General features: G+C 39.2%; 12 protein-coding genes across 14 annotated transcripts; 7 read left to right on the top strand and 5 right to left on the bottom strand.

Moving 5' to 3' along the window:
• Positions 1-72: 72 nt before the first annotated feature.
• On the top strand, positions 73-1,075 carry LOC133841583 (uncharacterized). Of its 2 annotated transcripts, none has more exons than XM_062274166.1 (4): positions 73-328; positions 393-542; positions 597-773; positions 869-1,075. In XM_062274166.1, exons 1-4 carry the CDS (start codon positions 284-286, stop codon positions 950-952), a joined length of 456 nt encoding a protein of 151 aa, XP_062130150.1. In that variant the 5' UTR covers positions 73-283; the 3' UTR covers positions 953-1,075. The 2 variants fall into 2 exon arrangements, with proteins under 2 accessions (XP_062130150.1, XP_062130149.1); XM_062274165.1 differs by having other exon boundaries at positions 838-1,075.
• A 329-nt stretch (positions 1,076-1,404) lies between these two features.
• LOC133840512 (transcription elongation factor SPT4) lies at positions 1,405-2,112 on the top strand. Its single transcript, XM_062272378.1, has 3 exons — positions 1,405-1,565; positions 1,654-1,816; positions 1,881-2,112. Exons 1-3 carry the CDS (start codon positions 1,497-1,499, stop codon positions 1,997-1,999), a joined length of 351 nt encoding a protein of 116 aa, XP_062128362.1. The 5' UTR covers positions 1,405-1,496; the 3' UTR covers positions 2,000-2,112.
• LOC133840509 (mevalonate kinase) lies at positions 2,014-3,358 on the bottom strand. Its single transcript, XM_062272375.1, has one exon. It carries the CDS (start codon positions 3,311-3,313, stop codon positions 2,132-2,134), a length of 1,182 nt encoding a protein of 393 aa, XP_062128359.1. The 5' UTR covers positions 3,314-3,358; the 3' UTR covers positions 2,014-2,131.
• A 148-nt stretch (positions 3,359-3,506) lies between these two features.
• LOC133840513 (uncharacterized) lies at positions 3,507-4,248 on the bottom strand. The gene is made up of 2 exons (XM_062272379.1): positions 4,000-4,248; positions 3,507-3,925 (listed from the first exon to the last, which is right to left on the bottom strand). Exons 1-2 carry the CDS (start codon positions 4,170-4,172, stop codon positions 3,823-3,825), a joined length of 276 nt encoding a protein of 91 aa, XP_062128363.1. The 5' UTR covers positions 4,173-4,248; the 3' UTR covers positions 3,507-3,822.
• A 286-nt stretch (positions 4,249-4,534) lies between these two features.
• Positions 4,535-7,729, top strand: LOC133840508 (probable nucleoporin Nup54). The gene is made up of 5 exons (XM_062272374.1): positions 4,535-4,753; positions 5,282-5,722; positions 5,789-6,158; positions 6,680-7,250; positions 7,313-7,729. Exons 1-5 carry the CDS (start codon positions 4,699-4,701, stop codon positions 7,652-7,654), a joined length of 1,779 nt encoding a protein of 592 aa, XP_062128358.1. The 5' UTR covers positions 4,535-4,698; the 3' UTR covers positions 7,655-7,729.
• Positions 4,609-5,355, bottom strand: LOC133840514 (uncharacterized). 2 transcript variants are annotated; one of them, XM_062272381.1, is made up of 3 exons: positions 5,228-5,355; positions 5,027-5,162; positions 4,609-4,921 (listed from the first exon to the last, which is right to left on the bottom strand). In XM_062272381.1, the coding sequence occupies exons 2-3, from the start codon at positions 5,104-5,106 to the stop codon at positions 4,816-4,818; spliced, it is 186 nt and encodes a 61-aa protein (XP_062128365.1). In that variant the 5' UTR covers positions 5,107-5,162; positions 5,228-5,355; the 3' UTR covers positions 4,609-4,815. The 2 variants fall into 2 exon arrangements, with proteins under 2 accessions (XP_062128365.1, XP_062128364.1); XM_062272380.1 differs by lacking the exon at positions 5,228-5,355 and having other exon boundaries at positions 5,027-5,206.
• Positions 7,730-8,549: 820 nt separating the features above from the next.
• Positions 8,550-9,787, top strand: LOC133840511 (uncharacterized). The gene is made up of 2 exons (XM_062272377.1): positions 8,550-8,707; positions 8,772-9,787. The coding sequence occupies exons 1-2, from the start codon at positions 8,684-8,686 to the stop codon at positions 9,489-9,491; spliced, it is 744 nt and encodes a 247-aa protein (XP_062128361.1). The 5' UTR covers positions 8,550-8,683; the 3' UTR covers positions 9,492-9,787.
• Positions 9,788-11,098: 1,311 nt separating this feature from the next.
• On the bottom strand, positions 11,099-12,392 carry LOC133840510 (deoxyribose-phosphate aldolase). Its single transcript, XM_062272376.1, has 3 exons — positions 12,231-12,392; positions 11,579-12,162; positions 11,099-11,522 (listed from the first exon to the last, which is right to left on the bottom strand). The coding sequence occupies exons 1-3, from the start codon at positions 12,277-12,279 to the stop codon at positions 11,190-11,192; spliced, it is 966 nt and encodes a 321-aa protein (XP_062128360.1). The 5' UTR covers positions 12,280-12,392; the 3' UTR covers positions 11,099-11,189.
• A 538-nt stretch (positions 12,393-12,930) lies between these two features.
• Positions 12,931-14,997, bottom strand: LOC133840809 (odorant receptor 49a-like). Its single transcript, XM_062272888.1, has 4 exons — positions 13,940-14,997; positions 13,683-13,884; positions 13,179-13,334; positions 12,931-13,078 (listed from the first exon to the last, which is right to left on the bottom strand). Exons 1-4 carry the CDS (start codon positions 14,740-14,742, stop codon positions 13,022-13,024), a joined length of 1,218 nt encoding a protein of 405 aa, XP_062128872.1. The 5' UTR covers positions 14,743-14,997; the 3' UTR covers positions 12,931-13,021.
• Positions 14,998-16,536: 1,539 nt separating this feature from the next.
• LOC133843312 (uncharacterized) lies at positions 16,537-18,517 on the top strand. The gene is made up of 5 exons (XM_062276813.1): positions 16,537-16,746; positions 16,808-17,015; positions 17,074-17,260; positions 17,324-17,440; positions 17,509-18,517. Exons 1-5 carry the CDS (start codon positions 16,606-16,608, stop codon positions 18,449-18,451), a joined length of 1,596 nt encoding a protein of 531 aa, XP_062132797.1. The 5' UTR covers positions 16,537-16,605; the 3' UTR covers positions 18,452-18,517.
• A 923-nt stretch (positions 18,518-19,440) lies between these two features.
• Positions 19,441-22,135, top strand: LOC133843313 (uncharacterized). The gene is made up of 5 exons (XM_062276814.1): positions 19,441-19,776; positions 19,833-20,040; positions 20,741-20,927; positions 20,983-21,099; positions 21,159-22,135. Exons 1-5 carry the CDS (start codon positions 19,636-19,638, stop codon positions 22,099-22,101), a joined length of 1,596 nt encoding a protein of 531 aa, XP_062132798.1. The 5' UTR covers positions 19,441-19,635; the 3' UTR covers positions 22,102-22,135.
• A 458-nt stretch (positions 22,136-22,593) lies between these two features.
• On the top strand, positions 22,594-23,649 carry LOC133845504 (uncharacterized). The gene has a single exon (XM_062279975.1). The coding sequence runs from the start codon at positions 22,594-22,596 to the stop codon at positions 23,647-23,649; it is 1,056 nt and encodes a 351-aa protein (XP_062135959.1).
• Positions 23,650-24,908: the final 1,259 nt, after the last annotated feature.

The following is a 24,908-nucleotide window of genomic DNA, read 5'->3' as shown; positions in this document are numbered from 1 at the left end:
AGCTCCTCACATCATGAATGGTTTTTATTGAATCAAATGTGTTTTTAAATTCCCTTCGTCGTTTAAAAGTAAATCACAACAGTCTCATTTAGCTATTTATATGTATATATAATCACAATCATGTGTGTCAACCGAAACACCCCAGCAAACGCGGTTTCTTCAACATACATGTTAATTACCTGGTCATTAGGCATAATAAGATCATCGATAAGCAATACAAAATTCTAATTTAAATTTACAACGCGTATTTTAGTACAGAACGTCAAACAGAATAAATCTCAGAATGTTTAAGCTACTGCTATTCGTGTTGTTTAGCTCCATATATTGCGTATGTTTTCGAAACGAAATTTTCACATTTTTATTCATTATATTTTGGGAATTTTTTTTTATAGAATGGTGTATATTTCAAAATAAAAAAGGCTGAGTGCAATGCAAACAAAAAATATTTCGCGAATATTTCATGTGTACTTAAACCAATTAATTGGACAAGATCGATACTTAACATTGATGGTGATATTATTGGAGAAATTACAAATGCTCATGTAATTAAATAAAAATATAAAAAGAATTTTAATCTTCTTGATGTAATCTTTTAGTTGCTTGCGGAGATATTTTATCGCGATAGCAGCAATTTGTATAAACCATTAATTACACAACTGCAGTACAACATTTGCGATCTTCTCCGCAAATCGAATGCCAGGAATTTTTTAGAGAAATATGCGATGGAACATTTTAGAATATATACCAATTTAAATCATACTTGTCCATTTTCGGTAAGTTAACTACGATTAAATAAACGTAAATTAATTAAATATACCATTTCTTTTAAATTAAAAGGGACATTTATACGCCCGTAATTTTACATTAGATGAAGTTTCCATTCCTCCGCTACCACTTCAGGAATATAAACTGTCTATTAAGTTTAATCAAATTAATCCATCGGCCTTTTTAGGCTCCGTGTTACTTTATTTTGATGTCACCGAGGTCTATCACAAAAAGAGGCCTCACCGGAATTAATTATATTCTTGACTTAATTTGTTTCATAATATAAACAATAAAGAAGCTAACTAATTTGTATGGGATTTGACTCTTATTTTAAGAATGATTGGGGTCAGCAATTCTTCTCCTAGTTCCATTTAAAAAAAAAATAAAAAACAATGATAAATGACTATTACTTATCTTGTCGAACAAAGCTAGAATAATTCTAGTAGAATTTCCTGTAAGACGGAAAGCGGACCTGTTGTAGAGTCCACCGAACAGATGGAACCAGTCAGAACCGGAACTGTTTTAGTTCACGTAAATTTCAATAGTATTTCGGTATATTTGTATTGAGTATTTCAGAGTTATCGATATATAAGAAATAAGTCATGAATTTTGCTAGCCGATGTTTGGAGGCTTGCATTCGATGAGATTATCGTTTTGTATTTACACTCTTGCTTGCCAAACATCTTTTATTTAATTTTGACCAACGTGCTGTGTTATTAATCAATTTTAAGATGTCCTTTGATGCAATTCCAAAAGATTTGCGTGGTCTACGCGCCTGTTTGGTTTGCTCCTTAGTCAAGGTAAATGTTTCTCAGTTTTGTTGAAAAAGTACACGCGTACACATTTTATATTCTATATACATATGCCGCTTTTTCCCAATTATTAAAGACATTCGATCAATTTGAAACTGATGGCTGTGAGAATTGTGAGGAATTCCTGCGCATGAAGAACAATAAAGACAATGTCTATGATCACACTAGCAACAATTTCGATGGCATTATCGCACTGACAACACCCACTGATTCTTGGGTCGCAAAATGGCAACGTTTGGGTATTTAAATTTAATGTTAATTGTACAAAAATGTAGAGCTAACTAACCATGTTGCGTCTTTCAGCTCGCTTTACCCGGGGCATTTACGCGATTTCCGTTTCGGGCACTTTACCACACTCGACGCTGCGTGACATGAAAAATCGAGGCATCGTCTTCAAGTCGAGGGATAGAAGTCAACGCTAGCCAAACATCATTCATAATCAGCATATAAAATATTTATTTTAAGTAATAACGAAACCATGAGTACATCTACATACATTTAGAGTAAAATACATTTGTAAGTAAAAGGTGTTATATATGTTGAAGTTTAGTTTATCAGTTGTCCAACGAGGTTACACGCAATCCCTCGCCTCCTGCTGTTGTCACATGCACACCAAAGCCAGCACCCTCCAGTTCCTCCTTCAGCTTCCAGTAGACCTCGTTGCATTCAAAGTTCTCGGGCAGAAGCACAATGGCATAGCCCCCAGCACCAGCACCCGTCAACTTGGAGAAGAAACCACGCTTGAAGGCAATTGTAAAGATTTGCTCCAGCTTTGGATGTGTCACACCGATGGCCTTTAACAGATCGTTGTTGATCTGAAAGAGACGTTCCAGTTTCTCAAACTTTTGGCTGTCATCCTGTGCATTGCCAAAGCTCTCGTACAGCGGCACTGCTGAGTTCACCAGCTGCTCACAGGCTTGCCAGATGGCCTCTATAAGCTGCGGAAAATCCTCGGCCAGGTGACGCACCTTGGCCACAATGTCCGCGGTGCTGCGACTGACTCGACTATCCACCAGCAGAATATTGAGTGGTTTATGGATTTTCAGTGACTGAAAACCTTGACCCTTGACGAAACGCAAAATGCCGCCGTAGGTACATACGGTGTTATCCACTCCCGATGGTGTACCATGATTGACACGCTCCGATTCGTAAGCCCAGTGGGAGATCAGTGCCAAGTTTTCATCCTGCAAGTAGCTGGACTGATCGAAGTGGCCAGCTAAGATGAGAAAAGCGGTAGCCAAAGCGGCGCCATATGAAGCGGAACTGCCAAGACCAGCGCCCACATTCAGTTCCGTGTCAACATGCACCTGGAAACCCGTCTTAAGTGTCAGCGTCGGTTGATTGGGTGCTGTGAGTACAGCGCCCGCAAGCAGATAATAAATGGAAATGAAGGCGCGTTGTGTGTGCTGTTTAGGCGTGCTGCCCACACTGCGTTCCAGCTGCTTGGATACCTCGGAACGCACTTCCTCCATTAATTTGGCTGTGCTGTCTAATTTATCTCCAGGGTATTTTTGGCGGAAGTTGGTGAGAAATGCATTGAATTCCTGCAAATTGATTTCCAGAGTGCAGTTCAATGCATCCAGCTGAAAGCTGGCCACCTGGCTACCTTCCTGGGAGCGCAGCTGCAGTTTAGTACCCAGGCCAACGACGGCGGCCAAAGCGGGCTTGTGATAGACAACCGCGTGTTCGCCATGTAAAATCACCTTGCCAGGGGAGTGAACCTGGAACTTGAGCATTGTTCTCGATACTGTTGTTTTGCTACTTTTCTGTGAGTTTTATCTGCTGGTTAATTTGAATTTGTAATGTGTAGGGGTCAGAATAGCACCAGTTCAGGCAAAATGGCGTCACCGTGGGTCACTTGTGTGTAGTAAAGTTCTCGCTTTATTTGTTTTATTTTTGTTCGATATTTTTTGGATGACTATTTGTGGATTTTATGTAATGTTTTTATTTTTGCGAAATTTGCGGTAATTTTTTTTTATTGTGGAGCTCCGTTCATTGGCTGTTTCCCTTTCACTTTCTTTGTTCAACTGTTTTTCGGTTTCGACTGGTTGTTAATGTTCATCCAACGTTGGCTGGTTTCTGTTGTTTTTGTTGTTGGTTGCTTTTACATACATACATACATGCAAACATACATATGTACAGGTTTCGGTTTCAGTTTCGGCCGCTACGACATCAACAGGTTACGGCAAATGTTGCTCTTGTAGTAGTTGTTGCTGTTATTAGTATTGCTGTTGAGTTGTTGTTATTACTGTTGTTGTTGCTGCACTTTCTCCCACTCTTCGGGGGTGTATGTCTTTTGTGAGAAAGCGTGAATTGACTTTAGTTCTTCAGCAAGCGATTGGTTTACCCTTCAAAATAAGCGTGTGTAATCGAATTATTAACAAAACGTGATAAGCAATCAAAACTGAAGAATAGTTCTTACAATCTGTGTTTTTTTAGCAATGATTGTCCCACAAATTCTTTAGACACTATGATAACGCTGAATTTAGCACCACATCCGTCAGAATCGTCGGTCACTTCTACATGGCTTGGTTCAAATCTCGCTCTCAGCTTGTCTTCCAAGTGTTTTGCATCGTATTTACATTCACTACTCATCTTTTTTATTTTTATTTTTTCTTGTATGCGTTTGCACACGAATTTTGCAGTCTCTAGCGGCGAAATATCGATTATGTGAGATAGCTAGCGATATTTTATTTAGTGACGTCAGTTGAGGACATGTTGCGATATAATTGATAAACATACCTCTTTAGACCAAATACTTGCATTAAAATGTAAAAAATAACAAAAATGGTTTAGTTTTATTGATCATAATTTGCAATTTTAATTAATGAAATATTTGTAAAGGCAGTTTAATCAACTTTGTGATGTCAGCAAGGCTTAAGCTCAAAATTTGCCCTTTGCGCTATCGATAGAATTCGATTACACATTACTCACATGAAATCGAATATATCGCAGATCGCTCATTCCTAAAGCAATTTTGCACTCTCTTGAAGCGCCAAAATTTTACGTTTTTTTATTGTTATTAAGTTTGTTTTTATTATAAAAATACGACAACAACTTTTAATAAGGCGTAAGGAAGAAAAGGTGTCATTTGCTTCGACAGTCTAGGATCTTAACAGTCATGTCCTTCTTTGGTGGCAACACATCGCTTGGCGCGACAAGCACGCCGGCTAAACGTGAGTACTTTCCTCAATTCCTCAGGTGTTGCTGAGACGGATTTGTATTCTCGTGTAAAGAATCAAGCATTTTTAGCCAAATAACGTTGTGGTCCAGCATTCGAGGGTAATGATAGCAGCTGCTTTGCTCCTTGTATGCTGTTCACACGTATTTCCTTTGGATTAATTCTGCAATACAAGACAAACAATAGAGTTACTAACTGAGCGGTTGGCAATGAACATGATGTTTAGAGGGCAAGAACAATAGTGTTATTGAGTTCTATCAATGCTTACCCTTTCTTGTGCAGAACATAACCAATGTAGGCCAGAGCAGATAAAAGTGTAACCAATATAAAAATAAGTATCAGCGACATTCTTAAAAATACAAAGACACATCTGCTGGTGTCCAACTTCCAAGCTGTACTAAAAGCTTCATCAATTTGTGACACTGATAACATGTGTTAAGCGGAAGCTGAACCCTGCAGCAAAGCTTACCCAATGTTGACCCCTTTTATATTTATTGTTATCTCTCTTTTGTATGTTGAACAGCGGGCGGAATGTTTGGTTCATCATTTGGAGCAACAACGGGAGCAGCGGCACCGGCATTTGGAGCAACAACAGCGACAGTAGCACCGGCATTTGGAGCGCCAGCTGCATCTGCGGCGCCGGCGTTTGGTAGCGCGATATCTGCACCAGCATTTGGCACCGCACCCACAGCATTTGGCACGGCGACAACATCGGCACCCACATCGACACTGGGCGGCGGATTTGGTGGCTTCGGTGCGGCGGCGACAGCGACAAGTCAACCCAGTTTGTTTGCGACACCCGCTGCAGCGCCTCCTGCTTTCAGTGGTTTTGGTCAATTGTCTACCAGCACTGCGCCTGCAACTGGATTTGGGGGCTTTGGGGGAACCACAACAACAGCGCCAACGTTTGGTGGCTTTGGAGCTAGCCAACCATCGGCATTTGGCGGTGGCACCTTTGGATCAGGTAATATGCAACAACACCTAACGTCTTCAGGCAATTAACTTACATATAAATTTCATATGCTTGCAGCTTTTGGCAAACCGGCTGCTGCAACGACTGTTACACCAGGTTTTGGTGGCTTCGGTGGTACGAATTTTATGCTCGGCCAGCCACAGCAACAACCTGTTGCCATCTCAGCAGACGAGGCGTTTGCACAGTCCATTCTGAATGTCTCAATTTTTGGCGATGAGCGCGACAATATTGTCGCCAAATGGAATTATCTGCAGGCCATGTGGGGCACCGGCAAGTTATTTTATTCCCAGAGTGCAGCGCCTGTGGACATAACGCAGGAGAATTACCTCTGCCGCTTTAAGGCTATCGGCTACAGTCGTATGCCTGGCAAGGATAATAAATTGGGACTGGTCGCGCTCAATTTCGATCGAGAGTTGGCGACAATTAAGTAAGTCAATTTGTTTTAAAAGTTATGGAATTTGAAGTGATAAACTTTAATTTTTTAAATTGTTTTGATTTGTGGTGAAAACGATAACTTATATTCGCATTTAACTTAAAGTAAAATGAATGAATTTAGACTAAAAATAATTGTGTACAAGTTTTAGTTTTATTTTATTGTCTAAAGTGCAATATTATAATTTTGTTGGTTAATGTTTAAAATATTCGATTAAATCGTATGTGATTTTAAGAAAGTTTAAATATCGAAGAAGCATACATATTTGTAGTATTGCTCTAATGATTTTAAGATTTTGTTATGTTTAGAATAATGTATTGAATGAATTTGCAAATAGGACCTTTTGAGTTTAAATAACGATAATTATGTATTTGTTTTATTTTTATAGTTAGAGATATTTATCTGGAATTAGTTGTTAGTTATTGTTTGGTTGAAGATTTTTGGCTTTAAGATACTTTTATTTTTAAGTATAAATATATCAAATATTTACACTTTTCGATTTAATACATTTTCAGGACACAACAACAACAGATTATACAAACGTTGCACAGCTTGATGGGCAGCAAGCCAAACATTTTGGTCCACATCGATGCGCTCAAAGAGCTGGAGAATAAAAAATGTCAAATGGTCATTTATGTGGAGGAGAAACTACAAATGACACATGGACCAAACGACAGCAAACGTATACTTGCCACTGAACTGTCCATGTATTTGAATCAGGCCAGCAGATTTGGGCAGCAATTGACCAATTTGGGGATCAATTCGGTGTTCGCACTAACGGTGCTTGACGAGGATCAAATTAAAGAGTATCTAGAGAATCCGCCACGAAGTGTTGATCCACGCATGTGGCGTCAGGCCAATTTGGACAATCCGGATGCCACTCAATTCATACCGGTGCCTATGATTGGTTTCAGCGATCTTAAGTGGCGTTTGAAGTGTCAGGAACAGGAAACAGAAACGCATGCGCTATATATGAAGAAGGTCGATGGTGAATTGCAGGAGCTGCGGCAGCGACACGCCTCGGCAACGGCGAAAATCTTGGAGCACAAACGGAAACTAGCCGAAATGGGCCATCGTATATTAAGAGTATGAATTGCAAGCAATATTTGTATTCACATTGTAGTAATATAATTCAATTATTTGTACAGATCGTTGTGAAACAGGAATGCACACGCAAGGTGGGCAGCGCATTGTCTCCAGAGGAGGAGGCGCTTCGCACCAAGCTACAGAATATGCAGGCCGTGGTATCGGCACCGACACAGTTCAAGGGACGACTCAGTGAACTGCTCTCTCAGATTCGAATGCAGCGCAATCAATTTGCCGGCAATGGATGCAATGATTACACCATCGACAAGAATGCCGAGGATGAGATGAAGACCATTCTAACCATGCAACAGCGTGCCATGGAGTTTTTGAAAGAGACGGTGAGCAAGGATCTCGAAGCGCTCGATATTATCATAAAAGGTTTGCCCGAGTTACAGCAAACATGATTGCCAAATCGCAATGTACCGAAATTATGTAGTTGTTTGTCCAATATAGAGTCAATGAACAAGATGTAATCGTTACATTTATTTTTCTTTTTTAATGTTTTTTTTTTTATTATTATTGCCACCTGTCTAGTATTTCCTGTAGCTTGAACTTGCACTTTTACGGCAGGTACAATAAAATATAACAAATGTGAGTGCCTCTTGTGGAAACAATCGAAACGAGTTCACAGACACGCTGCGGAAATTGTGTGAGCAACGGATTTTACAGTCTGGGCACTATAGTCTTAAATCTACAGTTAACGTGTCTCATATTTAAATTGTTTTAAAGCTGTGTCGACTTGTGGAAAATGCAAAACTCAAATTGGATTTTCCCGAGTTGTTAAACGACTTGGCGAGCATTTTGCAAACACAATTTCAGAAAGGGATCGCCATTGTTTTGATCATAATTTGATGTCAATGCACTGTCAGAGCCAGCGGCCGAGTTTTCTTTGGTTTTGCGATTGCGTTTGAAATTGGACAATTTCTGTAGTGATTACTTGACCATTTGACGCAATTTCGCTTGTTTGTCTCGAGCTGCAACGAACTCATTACCAGTGACAAACTCACATCATCCATTTACATCCAGTTTGTTCAACTCCAGGCGCTTCGGGTTCGGGTTGTTACATTAACATTATTATGTAGCCAGGCGTAGCGTCTGTGTGTGTGTGTGTGATGTTGCCTCGTTATATATTTAGTTTCTTAGTGCTGTGGAAACTCGTTTGAAACTCGGTTTCCCAGATAACTGTGCCTAGTCTGGAGGCGCCTCGCATTGTTGTTGCCGCTCTCTTGATGGCGCGCAGACTTCCGAAAGCTTCCGTTTGCAGTCTGGGAAAATGGTTGCAGTGTGCGGAGTATAAATGAATTCGCTGTGCCCCAAGCCGCCTTACTCGCTGTGCAAACTCCGTGACTGCTGCTGTTGCTGCTGCTGCTCGTCGCAATCGCATATGGACAACTAAAAAAGCGGTCAATAGATCTACAAATCTCAAACTCAACATGTTGAATGGGTCACTAATAATAGTGAGTGTCTTTTGCGATGTTGCTACATTTGAACCTTTGACCAAGAGATCATTTTATTTTGTAGCTGGTGCTGTGCGTGTTTTGTGCCACAATTGATGCCACGCCCACATCGTCGAGACTGGCGCGAAGTGCTCATCTTCACGAGGATGTGCAACTTCTGCATCCACATGTCATAACCATCGAGCGTTTGGAGCATTTGCTGCGACGTGCCGGCGAAATCTTTGGTCCTGCTGTTATGCAGAACGAGGATGCACAGACGTCGGCCAGCGAAGTGCAACCTCAGATTCAAATTCACCCTCAACCGAATCCGCAGCCACAGCCTTACATGCTGCCACCCACAGAGCAACCTTACAACTTTTATTTACCACTCTTCGACTATGTCGATCCCAAGCTAGATGCCAAGAGCAAGCGCATGGAGAAAATTGCGCCACCTCCACATCGAGTGCAGCAGGAACGCAACTACTACGCGGATAAGCCAAAGAAGACGCCCAAGAAATTCAATGCGGATGCCAAGCACATCAATATGAAGTGGCTTAACACCTACGAGAAGGCAATGGGTGGCAATGCGCCCAAGGCTGTCTACTTGGAGCAGGACGAACGTAGTCGCATCAATTTCGATGATTCATTCTTTGCCGTGGACATGCACGTCAAGACGCCCGACAATCAGCCCCACGTCAATGTGCCTGGGGAGCTCATGCAGCACGGCGAGCAGCTGCCCGAGGATGATCTAATGGCTGCACCTGCGCATCAGCTTGCATACAACTTTAAGCCAACTGGAGCCTAGAACAAGATCAAGTTCAGATCAAGTGTTATTTAATTGTAGTCAGTTACATAAATGCAAAATATATCTATATATTTATATGTGTGTGGAGTTAAGTTTCCCAGTGTAAACAGAAAAGAAACAAGATTAAGTGAAAAGTAATTAAAGAACGAACTTGGAATTCTGATGTGACACGCTTGCAGTTGAAGTATAGAGAAATGCCGATGCAATTGGAAGAACTATACTGTGCTTAAATTGCATCCTTGTAGGTCTTGACCCAATGCTCTCTCCTAGACCAAAGTATTTGAAACACTTTAATTAAATTAATGTCTAATAGAATTTTTGAAATTGGAAAAACGCAAGGCGCCGGTTTTAACTGTCAATCCTTAATAATTAATTATAAATAATGTAAAATGTTGACTATGCACAATAATTTAGAAATGTGTCGTATAGTTTTAAAACACCTGCAGCGTGTTAGCTTTTTTACCGTTACTCGAAAACGGGAGATGCAAACAGAGTGCATTTGTGCATTTCTCTGTGTGCTATTATTCTTCATACTTTTATTTCGCTCTTTTTCGTTTTCCCATTCCGCTACGAGCTACAACACAACACTTGACGAGGTGTCGTATAATTTTGGACAGGATTGTATGTACATGTACTTGTATTTATGTATGTATATCTATGAGGAGTTAAGTCTCCCAGTAAACCGAAAAGAAACGAGATGAAGTGGAAAGTTTGACAGTTTTGAGAAATGCCGTTTTATTGTATGATGTAATTGGAAGAGCTATGTATGTATGTATGTACATATGTATGCTGTGCTTAAATTGTAGCCTTGTTGCTCTTAACGTTTAGGCTGTGCGTTCATTTTTAAAGTCAGTCAGTCAGTTAACAAATTGTACAATGAAATTAAAGAAGCTACATTTGTTGTGTTGTGTTGCAGCCCTGCAACTCTTACCGTTCACTTAGAAAGTCAGTCAGTTAGAAAAGGATTTTTTTTATTGCAGCCCTGCAACATTTTCCGTTCATTTAGTAAGTCAGTCAGTCAATTACCCAATTGTGTTTCGTGTCATGCCAAGACCGAGACTGCAAGACTTTTCTGTAGATCGTTAGATGACTCGTCTTGTAGAATGCTTCTTGCATTGAGTCTGGTGTACGCGCCCTCTTAGCGCAACGCGTAATTTCCCTAACGCCTACTTTTCTCGAACATGTGCAATTTTGTGTATCATTTGTCATTTGTTTTGTGAGTGCTGAACAAGAAAGTTTATTTTTTCGCGTCTTTTATAAAACAATAAAAGGTAAGTTGTTAATATTTTTAAACTACTTTTCTAATCTGATTTAAATTAAGAAATATATTTGTATTTGTACTTATATTTACAGTTTTGAGGACCACGAAAGAGCTATTTTGGATAATAAAAATAGAAACTACAAGGCATTGTCCAGGGCGAAGAATAAACAAAGCGGCGAAATAAATTCATTTTTTCTTTTAGCTATTAACATAGATTATTTAGTTATAAGTAAAACTGTTTAGATAATATTATATATACATTTAAGTACTCATTGTATTAGTTTTAATAAATTTAATTTGAAGTACAATAAACATTTTATTTACTGCATATATTTTTGAGCGTATTTTTATAGAAAACGTTTTTTTTACGAAAATTCGATGAGTATTTTTGATTCTAATATTGCCAATTTTACTGTAAGTTGTGTATTGTGTATTCCTTAAGCCTTTTCCAGCTGCGCGACGCCATTGCGCACCACCTTTTCAATATCGTCGAGCAGACCAGATGCTCCAAAGCGGAATAGTTCAGGTTGCAGCCAATGCATGCCAAGTGTCTCCTTCACCAGCGTTATCCAGGCAATGGCATCGCGCACAGTGCGCACTCCTCCAGCTGGCTTTAAGCCCACAATTTGACCGGTGCGACGCTTAAACTCCTGTATGGCATAGATCATGACCAGTCCAACGGGCAGAGTGGCATTGACCGCCTCCTTGCCCGTGGATGTCTTGATGAAGTCAGCGCCAGCCAGCATGCACACCATGGATGCCTTATACACCTGCAATTGAAGTAAAGTAATAAATGTGCGAAATAAGAGTAATCTGATGTGCTTACATTCTCCATAGAGCCCAGCTCGCCAATGGCCAGAATCGTCTTTAGATGAGCTCGTTCGCCGCAGGCATTGCGCATGAGCACCACCTCATTGTAGACACCTTCCCAGTCGCCAATCAGCGCCAACTGACGATTGATCACAATGTCAATCTCTGTGGCACCGGCCAGAATGGCGTAGCTGATCTCCTGCAGTCGCGTCTGCAAACCGTACTGTCCAGTTGGAAAACCGGTGGCCACCGCAGCAATCGATATTTCGTCCAGTTTGCCATACTGTTGCAGCGTCTTGTACGCATCCGCAACACGAGCAGGATAAACGCAAACGGCGGCACAATGGATGTCCGGGAGGAGAGTGCGTTCAAAGGACTTTTCAAAGAATTGCGGCTCGAAGGGGAGGCAGGCGCGGACGCAAAGTCGTCGAACATTGGCTGCCGTATCATCGCCAGCCAATGTGGTCAGATCCGTCAACATTAAAGCTTTTAATGCATAGGCAATCTCATTGATACCAGAGACTGTGGAGCGCTGCGATATGTTCAAGGCAATCTCATTGATTTGCGGCAGTGAAAAATTAATCCGAAGTAGCGAGGCATCTGATAATTGGTTGATTGATAATTGTTTGGTTAATAATAGAACTAATAGTTTCGAATTAATTAATTACCATAGGGCAGGGTTTTGTTAACCGAAAATACTTTGACTTTGACTTCCATTTTGTTGCGTTTTACGATAAGAAATGAACGTTTCGACACAGGTTGTTGGGAGATACAAAAAAATAACACACACACCCACAGACAACACCGCAGCAACGACAACGTGCGTATATGCGTATATATGAACCTGTTATCAGTTGATAATGGCAAAACAGCTGACGAGAGCGTTGCCAGACCAATGCACATTCCTAAGACACAAAGTGCTGCCATACCTTTTGATTTTTAACGTTGTTGATCTTTGCGTCTGTTAAACTTAAAAATTTTGGTATGACTTGTGATTTTTTCTATTTTATATGCAAACCTTTTTTTTCAAATTTTTACTTTAATAAGATATTCTAAAATTCTGCCAGTATTTCTAAATGCATTTTTGTTTCTAATGAAATTGTGCTTAATTGTTGAAAATTTATTTATTTTAAAATTGCTAAGCAGAAAAATCAATACAAAATCAAAAGCTGTTGAGTTATTTCACACCATTTCCTTTTTAATATTTAATTACAAATATGTTAATTGCTCTTATGACCTTTATCACATTTCGGTGACAGCCTTTTATTACACATTTTATTATTCGCATTCTAAATTCAATAAAGCAGCATGTGAAAAAGTTCTCCAATAAATTAAAATCCTATTAAAAATTGTTTTGAATTTAATAAGCATTTATTAAAACTCTACGTGAATTTCTACTTAGATGAAACTAATGTGCAGATGTAAAATTAATAATTAATAAGAGATTCGATTAAATAATTTAATCATCCAATAGTCTTCGCACAATCGCAAAAAATTTATAAGTAATGTTCATCATCTGTTAAATTATAGAAATAAGTATAGAAAATAATAATAATAAATAAAAGAAAAATTGTCATTTCCCGTTGTTTGACAAACAAATATTTAACGTTACTCACATTTTTAAATGTATCCAACGATATAATAATTATCCCTTTGGCTGAGAGCACAACTGGTGCTCCAGTGTTGAGCATTATTATTAGTAATAGTTTCCGATAAGTGAGGGATCCGTTAAACCAAGTTTGCGAGTAAGCAGCCTCTGGCAATGCTTCACTCTAGAAGTGTAAATAAATTTAATATTTACTTACGTAACTTATAACAAGTAAGAAAGGCGAGTGTGCTCGTTGTAAAATATCCACTACCCATTTTGAATAAAAGCAACCACAGTGCGGTATTAATTAAAATATATCAAAAGTAACATACCACAATAATAATAAAAATATACCAAAGACTATATATTGTATTTTGATATAGTACTACATTTAAACGCTGGTGAAGCTGATCAAGAATATATATACTTTTTTGGGTCGGAGATGCCTTCTTCTGCTTGTTTCGTGGATTTCCTAGAGGCACAAAGCTTGAATACCCTTTTACCCTATAGGTAACGGGTATGAAAATCTTACCAAATCAATAAGCTTTTGTCCGTAATAGCAGACCATATAAAACTGAGCGGCACAGCTAAAGAAATATGATAGAAATGAGACACCCTCCAGATTCAAGCCTCGCACAATCGTGTAGAAGGCGACACAGCAAAGGGTGCTGGCCGTGGTAAAGAGATTATAGGCCAACAGCATGCCAAAAATATCGTTCAGTTCCTTGTGAAAACTATATTAAATGGTTTTTAATTGACATAAATCGTTATTTATATTTCTTGACACACCTGAGCACTTGGCGATGTTTTTGCACGACACTGACTAGAAATTCACAATCCTCAGACGAACGTTCGTAACTAGGACTGTAGTTTGTCAACACTCTTCCCAGATGGGCAAAGTGCATACAGATTTGTCCAGAAAGACACATCATCCAAATATCGGTGCCTATGTTAAAGGTCATGTAGAAGTGGCTGGAAGTGAACTCCAGGATCTCAGCAAACAGATAGCTTAATGGTGATTTGGCATCGAAGCTGAGCTGCATCGGGTAGGCGCGAAGATAAGGAAATTTAGCCTCACTTCCAATCGTAAATCGCTGATAGAGATAAATGCAGGTTGATTGCACTAACGGGGCAAATACAACCAGTAGCACAACAAAGCAAAAGTAGTAAACACCATAACGTATGACTCGGGGCCAATAAAAAGAGTTGACATTATAATATCGACGCTCGGAATTCTCGCTCGGAAAAACTCTTCCCAATTCGTTACAGAGTTTGCGAATGCGGTTGCGGTAATATATAAATGTAACGATTTTAATTTCCGAATTAACCGAGAGAAAGAAAATCTCCGCATACCGCACGATTGTCACTGGATCACCCGACAAAGTATCCCACTGAATTATTCGCAGCATCATATAGTAGATAATGTAGTAATGACTTCCTAGGCCGATTAAAAAGTAACAACGCATCAGAAGGTCCTGCCACCTTGGCTTAGGAGTGTTTAAAATGTCATAACCGATCGACTTGAACATTATACTCGGTATATAGATAAAATCTTCGTAGCTCCGCTGAATTTCTTTTTCGAATGTCTTCATTTTCGCGCTTACAACTGAGTCGCTCAGACTTGGACTTTCTTATTTTATACATAAGTAAATTACGAGACATTAAAAATTAATAATGTCCTTAGACCACAGACGAATTAATAATGGATACGACAATGTGTGAGGTTTAATTTAATATGTTACAAAGTGCTAAGCTTACGGATGTGTGAGACGATGAAAACCGATTGTAATCGGTTAATCAAACTCAATTACCCCATCCTATAATCAGACTAGCATTGTGGTTTATCTGCACTGTTCAAAGTCAATTATTACTTATCAATGAAATTTCCAAGCCGCAACTTACGTATTCTCAAGTACCGACATCCATTTATAAATCAGCGAAACAAGTTTCCTACTCCAACACCTGACTATCATTATCAGCTAAGCCGTGATGAATTGGACTATTCTATACTGACAATGCCAAAGTTTATTGCACGTTAAGATTTTTATGTCTCTTTTTATACCCGCTGCTCATAGGGTAGAAGCGTATTATAACTTTGTGCCGGCAGGAAAATTATGTAATAGGCATAAGAAGGTATCTCCGGCCCTCTAATCCTTGATCAGCGTTAACAGACGAGACGATCTAGCAATGTTCGTCTGTCCGTCTGTCTGTCTGTCTGTCTGTATGAGATAGAGCTATAATTATACCCGCTACCCATAGGGTAGAAGCGTATTATAACTTTGTGCCGGCAGGAAATGTATGTAACAGTTAGAAGGAGTCACTTCGACCCTCTAAAGATGAACACATCAGCATCAACAGCCGAGAAAATCTAGCCATGTCCATCTGTCCGTATGAACACCTAGATCTCAGAGATTATAAGAGATTGAGCTATAATTTTCGACAGCATTTGTTATGTTCGTATGCAGATCAAGTTTCTTTAAAATTTTTGCCACGTCCACTTCCTCCCCGTAAATCGACAAAAATCGAATACAAGCGTAATTTTTAAGCCAGAGAGGAATTTTGGTATATACAATAATAAATATAGTCTTTTTGATTCCAGAAAACTTTGATTCTAGCGGATAAAAATTGTCGAAGTTATTAAAGAAATACTTTTGTATGGGCAAAAACGTTGTTGCTTTGGCTGACAATCTGGTAAAGTATATGCAGTATATGGTATATTTTCAATGTGACGCTATATCGATATACCAAATATATCTTTCGGCATATTTTCAGTATTTTCACAATATATCATTTTGGTATATTTTAAGAATAATACCGCAATATTTTGCTTTTATTCAAAATGAGTAGCGGGTATCTCAGAGTCGAGCACACTCGCACACTATAGCACACTATAGCTTGCTTCCTTGTTTATTTACTGGTCTTACTCAAAATACTATTTTGAGTATAAAATCAATTTGTTGATAGTTTCAAGTCATTCGCTTATGATTCACTAAGAATTCTTGCTAATTAAAAATAAAAATTTAATAATTTCTTTATTTACTCCCGTCTCTTATGAATACCTTAGAATAGCTGTACACATATTTAGATTGCAATTACTATTAGGGGTATCTTATAGTCGAGTAGTCAGAACAAAACCCCCCTTACTATTGTTTTCGTTTATTTACGAGTGTGAAATAATGCTTAGACGAGAATGTAAAGGGCACTTCAGCCGTATTTCGATATACTATCGATGTTTAGGACTTAAGTTGGCGACTGATAAGATTTTACAGGTGTTAGCCAAATGGCAGAGCACATCCACTCGAGTCGTAAATAGCCTGGATTTATATAGAACAATTATAAATTGTTGGCGAAAATTCCCCATATAAATAGAATGTCAGTTGAGTGCAGTATTCCACATTTGACTGCAACTTGCGAAGGTGAAGTGAGTGAGCATCGGAATAGTCGTAATAGCAAATATGGCAGCATTACCCACCACCTATAATGAAAAGGATAATACCTGGAGCGGTGCCAAACGTAACTCGATCTTCAACTATGATACGTCGGTGGGGAAAATTATATTCAATACCATGAGAAATTGGCCAAAGAATGTTTGTCAAGTGAGTAGAAAAGTGAATTGAAATTGAAAGCTGAGGATTCAGTTTATTCGGATCATTTTAGATCAACGATGTTGATGGTGTATCGTTGACAAATGGTCAAGCTATTACTTGGGCCGTACGAATTGCTCAATACTTGAAGAAACGGGGACTTAACCACAAGGACGTTATTGGGATATCGGCTAAGAATACGACTTATGTTCTTCCTTTGGGTATTGCATGTCTGATGAACTCCACACCGTTCCATGCAGTGAATCCAATGCTAGATGAGGGTAAGTACAATTAATTGAGTGTTTTTTGATGGCAATTGACTGAATTTGAAATTTATAGAAACCATCAAGTATGTTTTCGAATTAACCAAGCCAATGGTTATATTTTGTGATGGTCACGAATACGAGAAAATCCATTCGGCAACTCGAGGCTGGCATCCAGAAATATTTACGATGGTCGATCATGTTGAGGGTGTGCCTAAGATAGAGACGCTGCTGGATGCCACAAATACGGAAATGCTTTATCAGTGAGTTTGAAATGTAATTTACGTTATTTAATGAACATTTTATAAAATAACTTGTACTTACAGACCTGAACTGCTTAAAAATGGTGGAGATCAGACAGTGGCAATTTTGTGCTCTTCGGGAACTACGGGATTACCAAAAGCCGTCTGCTTATCTAACAGCATCCTTATACAGGATAGTATGTGAGTGCATCAACAAGACTTCTCTTATGTTCGAATTCCAATAATTTCGCTCCTCTTTTAAAATTCAGGCTGGTCACCAGCGAATCGATTATCTACACATCGAGTTCCTTGGATTGGATCACTGGCCTCTGGGCTTTTATTTTCAGCACAGTCTTTGGCTGCACTCGCATCATAACCAATAAGCCTTTTAGTCCCGAATATTTTGTGGAGTTGGTAAAGAAGTACAAGATCAATTATGCTGTGGTGCCTCCTCGCCATCTCTCCGCCTTGATCACTTGCCCGGAGGCAACGACTGAAGCTCTTTCGCCCATTCGCATGCTCAACTATGGCGGAGGTTTGGTTACGTTGACAACATTGCAGCGTGCCCAGGAGATATGCAAGACTGCCATGTTCAATTCGGGATACGGAATGACCGAAGTGGGTGCTATAACTGGTAATATTGGGATTAGTAACAACAACTCGGCTGGTCGCTTAATGCCGGGCATTAAAATCCGCATTGTCGACGAGGAAGGTAAGAGCTTGAGCTACAAACAAGTGGGCGAGATTTATGTGCACACCGGACAGGCATGGAATGGTTACTACGGCAATCCTGTGGAGACACGCCGAATGCAGGACTTTGAAGGTTGGTTCCACACCGGTGATTTGGGCTACTTTGATGAACAGAACTTCTTGTATATTGTGGATCGCAAGAAGGAGATCCTCAAGTACCAGGGTCTGCATTATTGGCCCACAGAAATCGAGACTGTCATTGCGGAGCTGCCTGAAGTGCAGGATGTGTGCGTTGTGGGCATCTACGATGAGCGTCAAGGTGATGCTGCTGGCGCTTTGATTGTCAAGCGAAAGGGATATGAGATCAACGAGAAGGCGATCATCGATCATGTGGCCAAGCGATTGACTGGCGTGCAGAAGCAACTTCATGCCGGTGTTCGCTTCACTGACAAACTGCCAGCGAATTTTAATGGCAAGACGATCCGAAAGGCAGCGCGTGACGTATTTGTTTCCATTAAATAATTTATAGATACCTTTATAAATAACACCTATTATATTACCTTTGAATGGAAACACTTTGTATATTAAGTATACGCACTCGTATTTTTGCGATATTGCCGCATTCAGTCATTTGTGGAATACCCCTTGCTCTTATCTAAAGAGGCTTGTTCAATTTTTAAGGCACGTGCCAACGAGGAAGCTTTTAATTGTACTATCACATCACACACTTGAGATAATAAATACCCCAATCTTAGGAATAACGCTGACATAGTAAAAGAATATATTTTTTCTAATCATCCAAAATATCTTGAACAAGACTGAATACAAACGACTCCCAGAATAGTAACTAATCTATTAATACATGCGTCATCGATAAGTAAAAGTAATTAAGCTGATTCAAACTCGACCTTTAAATTGTCTAAAACGTAGCTCCATCTATAACACGGTCGCATCTTCGGGCAGGTTTATATAAAATAACAATGATAAATTGTCTATTAAATGTTTGTCAAGTGAGTGGATCTACATTATGATATTAGGAATTTGGTTCTGAATTTATGCTTATCGTTAAACTGATGCTAGCGGAAAATCCTTAACATATGTCCTTCAGTTTGAAGATAAACAATGAATATTTAATTAATCTAATATTACCCTATCAATAGTAGATCAAACATATCTTCCTTTGAATAATCGTATGATTTTCAAACAACTAAAGGTTATAGTAAAACGTCACGTGATAAGAAAAATACATTGACACTTCAGACTGTTGCGATAGCATAATCTCAACCACTAAATGTTTTTACTTGATTTTTGGAAATTGCAACAAAAACAACAATTGTAGTAAAGTTGATGGATACTATTTGATATTCTTATAAGATAGAAAGATTGTAGATAACGCATCCTCTCCATTCACACTGGACTGATCAATGAATATACTATTTTACCTTGATCTACATTTCAAACATTGATTAGCCACTCAGATAGGTGGTTTGAACTTCTGCAGGTGACTGATAAAGCACTTATGTGTATTGACTAGTCATTCACACTTTGCATTAATGTTCTTCATTCGCAGTTACCTCAATAAAATATGACTAAAGCTGCCACTATATAAAAGACGGTATATGGTTCGATGTTTTCAAATAAGCCAAACCTGGCAAACAGTGAAGAAGTAAAAGTAGAAAAAGTTAAAAATTGTTTGTGATATCATTATGGAAGCCTTTCCAACTACCTACGATGCAAAGGATAAAACTTGGAGTGGCCCGAAACGTAGCTCCATCTACAACTCGGACGCATCCTTGGGCAGGGTCATATTCAACAACATGAAAAATTGGCCAAGAAATGTTTGTCAAGTGAGTGGAACTACATTACCATATTAGAAATTTGGTCCTGAGGATAATACTTGTAGATCAACGATGCTAGCGGCGAATCCTTAACCTATGCTCAGGCTATAACTTGGGCTATTCGGATTGCGCAGCACCTGAAAAAGCGAGGACTTAATGACACCGACGTGGTTGGAATTTCTGCTAAGAATACAAATTATCTCATGCCCTTGGCTACTGGCTGTCTGATGAACGCGACTCCTTTTCATGCCGTGAACCCATTGCTCGATGAAGGTAAGACCTAATTATACCCATAGGGTAGAAGGGTATTATAACTTTGTGGCGGCAGGAAATGTATGTAACACGTAGAAGGAGACATCTCCGACCTATAAAGTATATCTATTCTTGATCAGCATCAACAGCCGAGACGATCTAGCCATGTCCGTCTGTGTGTCTGTCCGTCTGTGTGTCTGTCCGTCTGTCCGTATGAACACCTAGATCTCAGAGACTATAAAAGATAGAGCTATAATTTCTTTTCGACAGCATTTGTTATTTTTGCACGGAGATCAAGTTTGTTTCAAATTTTTTGCCACGCCCACTTCCGCCCCCGCAAATCAAAAAAATCGAATAACAAGCGTAATTTTAAAGCTAGAGCTGCGAATTCTGGTGTATACAACAATAACAATAGCAGTTATGATTCCATTTTTTTGTTGCGATGAGATAAAAATTGTGGAAGTTATTATTGTATGGGCAAAAACGCCTACTTACTAGGGCTCTTAATTGCTTTGGCTGACAATCTGGTATATGGTATACTTTGAATGTGGTACTATATCGATATACCAAATATACTATTTGGTATATTTTTAATATTTTTATAGCATTTTCGGTATATTTTGAAAATAATACCGCAATATTTTGCTTTTATTCAAAATGAGTAGCGGGTATCTCAAAGTCGAGCACACTCGACTGTAGCTTTCTGACTTGTTTTTTATAGATACCATTAAACATGCTTTTGGGTTAACCAAGCCCAAGATTATATTTTGTGATGGACTTGAGTATAACAAAATAAAATCGGCAACACAAGGCTGGAGTCCTGAAATATTTACAATGATCGATCATGTTGAGGGTGTGCCAAAGATCGAGTCCCTGCTGGATCCCACACCAACAGAAATGTTCTATCAGTGAGTATTGAGTGCATTATAAATTTTCCTCAATTTAATTTGGTACAATTGGCAGACCTGAACCTCTTAAAAATGGTGGAGATCAGACCGTGGCAATTCTATGCTCATCTGGTACAACAGGACTACCGAAAGCTGTTTGCATATCAAATAGTACTCTCTTGATGGATAATGTGTAAGATATAGATAATGCCTGCTCCTGAATATTACATTGAAACGTATTCTAAATTACAGTCAAATTACCAGCGAGATGATTTTTTATGTGGCAAGCTCCTTGGATTGGATGACGGGAGTCTTTGCTCTTATTTTCAGCACAGTTTTCGGCTGTACCCGTGTCATAACGAACAAACCCTTTACTCCCGAATACTTTGTGCAATTGGTGAAGAAGTATCAGCTCCTCTATGCCGTGCTACCTCCTCGACACTTGTCCGGTTTGGCAATTTGTCCAGAAGCAACTGTAGAGGCACTCTCATCCTTGAGATTGATTAACTTTGGTGGAGGCGTGGTTTCCCTTGCAACCTTGCAGCGAATTCAAGAGCTATGCAAGAATGCTATTCTAACTGGAGGATATGGCATGACCGAAGTTGGCGGCATCACCGCAAATCTTGGAATCAAAAATATTAATGCAGCTGGAAAGCCCATAGCAGGTATTAAAATGCGCATTGTCGATGACGATGGTAAGAGACTGGGCTACAATCAGGTTGGCGAGATTTATGTGCACACTGGACAACCATGGAATGGATACTACGGCAATCCCTTGGAGTCTCGCCGAATGCAGGACTTTGAGGGTTGGTTCCACACCGGTGATTTGGGATACTTTGATGACAACAACTTGTTGTATATTGTGGATCGCAAGAAGGAGATCCTCAAGTACCAGGGTCTGCATTATTGGCCCACAGAAATCGAGACTGTCATTGCGGAGCTGCCTGAAGTGCAGGATGTGTGCGTTGTGGGCATCTACGATGAACGTCAAGGTGATGCTGCTGGCGCTTTGATTGTCAAGCGAAAGGGATATGAGATCAACGAGAAGGCGATCATAGAATATGTGGCCAAGCGATTGACTGGGGTGCAGATGCAACTTCATGCTGGAGTTCGTTTTACAGAGAATCTACCAGCCAACCATAATGGCAAGACCGTTCGCAGGACAGCGCGCGAAGTTTTTTTAGCTGTTAAATAAAAAAGATGTAATATTATTCTAAAGTGTTGGCAATATACTTTTATACTTATATAATCCAAGATAGAGAATATACAGTGAAAACTCCTTAGTCGGAAATTCTTTCCCTCTTTATATGTACATATATTATATAAATAAAATATTATGTAGGCAATACAAACCCGTATAGATAGAATAAAAACTACAAATAACCTCTATATTTATAACGGCAAAGCTGATGCTGAGATCGAAACCATCAAAACTGTCAAATAAATTTATCGGTATCGATTTTTGTATTAAGCATGTGTGCACTGCTCTCACTGCAGCTACCATTAGAGCCGGCGCACTTGCACTGCTTATCAGCACTGTACACGCAATGCAAGCAGTGTACCAAATGTTTTGCACCGCTTGCACTGCTTTAGACAAGTAGCAGAATTTCTGAGTACAAAATGATCACTCAATTTTCAAAAATTACATTTCGTTTATTCGTTTCGTGCACAAGCACAAAATTTCGTTATGATTTCAATTCGATTTTCCACACACATTACCCGATTGACAGTGCACAAGCAAAGCAACAATGGTCCATGCCGCAATCAGAGCAGCAACCAGAGCAGCAAGGACTCGAATGATAGTCAGGGCTTTAAAGTAACGCTTGTGGGAGCTGCTGGCGGCGTTGGACAACCCCTGGCTCTGATGCTCAAAATGAATCAGCGGATCAAGACCCTAGCACTGCACGATAAGGTGTCAATCAAGGGCATGGCTGTTGATCTATCCCACATCTGCACGCCCACCAATGTTGAGGCCTATGAAGAAAAGGATTTGGGGAAAGCGCTTAAGAATGCGTCAATTGTGGTGGTTGCGGCTGGACAGCCGCAGAGACCAAGCGTTAAATACGAGGAGCAGCTTAAGGCGAACGCCAAAGTGGTTGTTGAGATAACCAAAGAGATTTGCAACGTTTGCCCGCATGCTTTACTAGCTTTCATCACGACTCCAGTGAATGCGATTGTGCCTATCGTGGCCAAGGTGATGATGGAGCTGGATGCATATGATCCCAAGCGTCTGTTTGGTGTAACAACACTGAATGTTGTGCGTGCTAAAACATTTATTGGCGATAGCATCGGCGTTGATCCCATGCAGGTCAGCATTCCTGTGGTAGGCGGTCATGGTGAGACAGCTTTGGCGCTAATTTCTCAATCTAAGCCCCCGTTCGATGGCAGTGCCATGGAGCGAGTGGAGGTGCTGCAACAAATGCAGAATGCCGGACCTCAGGTTATTGAGTCGAAGGAGGGCAAAGGTACCATCACCTCATCCATGGCGTATGCATCTGCCAGTTTTGTCAACTCTCTGCTCAGGGGTTTGAACAACGAGAAGAATGTCATCGAATGTGCTTACGTTCAGTCAGATGTTACGGAGGCGCAGTTCTTTGCCTCTCCAGTTTTGCTCGGTCCCAAGGGCATTCAGGAGAACTTGGGACTGCCCGATTTGGATGAAGAAGAGGAGGAGGCAATGGAGGACCTCGTTAAGAAGTTACAGAAAGATATTGATCAGGGTCTGAAGTTGTCAGTGTGTTGAATGACAACTGTTCAGAAGAGTCGTGTATCATAAATTATAAGCGCATTAAGAAATGCATTAGATAAATTCAAGTATAATTCTTAACATGTACATGGTTATAATTTAAAGATAAAAATGTCTACAAATAAACACCATTTTTAAATTAAATTCATCTTAATATGAAATAATTAGTTAAATTCTTAATCATTGAATTTGATTCATATAAATGATTTTGAAATCGCCAGAAGCAGTGCTATGAATAATATCGATAACAGTTTGCGATATTTTGGGTAGCAATCGAACTATTCAAGCAAGCAGTGCTTGAGTGAAAATGTAAACAAAGGCCCAAGTGTGAGAGATAATTACATAAGTAAATAATTCAAAATACATACATATGTAATATTAAATTATTAGCCAGCAATTTGAAATATACTTGTATTGTTGCATAGGAATTGCTTTCGGATTATTACAATATTGAACTATAGTTAACCTTAGCACTTGTTTTAAATTTAAAATATTGTGATCTTATTATTAATTTTATTTCAACAATTTTACTAAAATTTTAATGAATATCAATTAATTTTAATTTTGTGAACTACATAGTTTTATTTTCGAATTTTCTTCTGAGGGAAATAACTTTACAAAACCATTTTAATAGAATCAACATGTTAAATAATAACATAAATATGTATACATAATATATAAAAAACATATGTATATGTAAATATATATAAATATATTTAAAAAGTAAAGAACATAAAATTTGCGTATAAAGAAATATATTAACTTCTTTCAAAATAAATCGCACGCGTCTATGTCTTCGATACCCTTTTCTATCATGACATTTTTTCTGTTATAGTGATACAAATACGTCAACTACTACTACTTGTATAAGTAGTTGCGTATGTGTGAGATTGAAAAATGTCTTATAATAGTAGCGAAGCTAGTTTGCTTGTACACAAACCAATGATATTTGCAAAAAGCTTTCACAAAAGCTTTTTAAGCGCACTTGTCGCTCTTTTAAACGTCAAAAGCCGTTACATATTGATTGATATTGATTTTTAAAACCCCTCAGAACAGTCCGAGGTCGGTTCTTGTCAATGCAACGATAATTACAAGATTGCAAAAAACGTGCCAGGGTTACAACACGGTAATTTGCATTCACTGCTACCATTTAACTACTTTCCTTCTCCCTCAATCCCTCCCCATGAACGCATGTAAATATGAAATGTGTTTTTAAGGTTTCAAGGAGAGAAGCGTGCGAAGAAAGTCGGAAAGTG

This window comes from Drosophila sulfurigaster, chromosome 3, assembly GCF_023558435.1.
Source record: "Drosophila sulfurigaster albostrigata strain 15112-1811.04 chromosome 3, ASM2355843v2, whole genome shotgun sequence".
Taxonomy (NCBI): domain Eukaryota; kingdom Metazoa; phylum Arthropoda; class Insecta; order Diptera; family Drosophilidae; genus Drosophila; species Drosophila sulfurigaster.
Note: the sequence above shows the minus strand (reverse complement) of the source record. Positions and strands in the feature narration are given on the sequence as shown.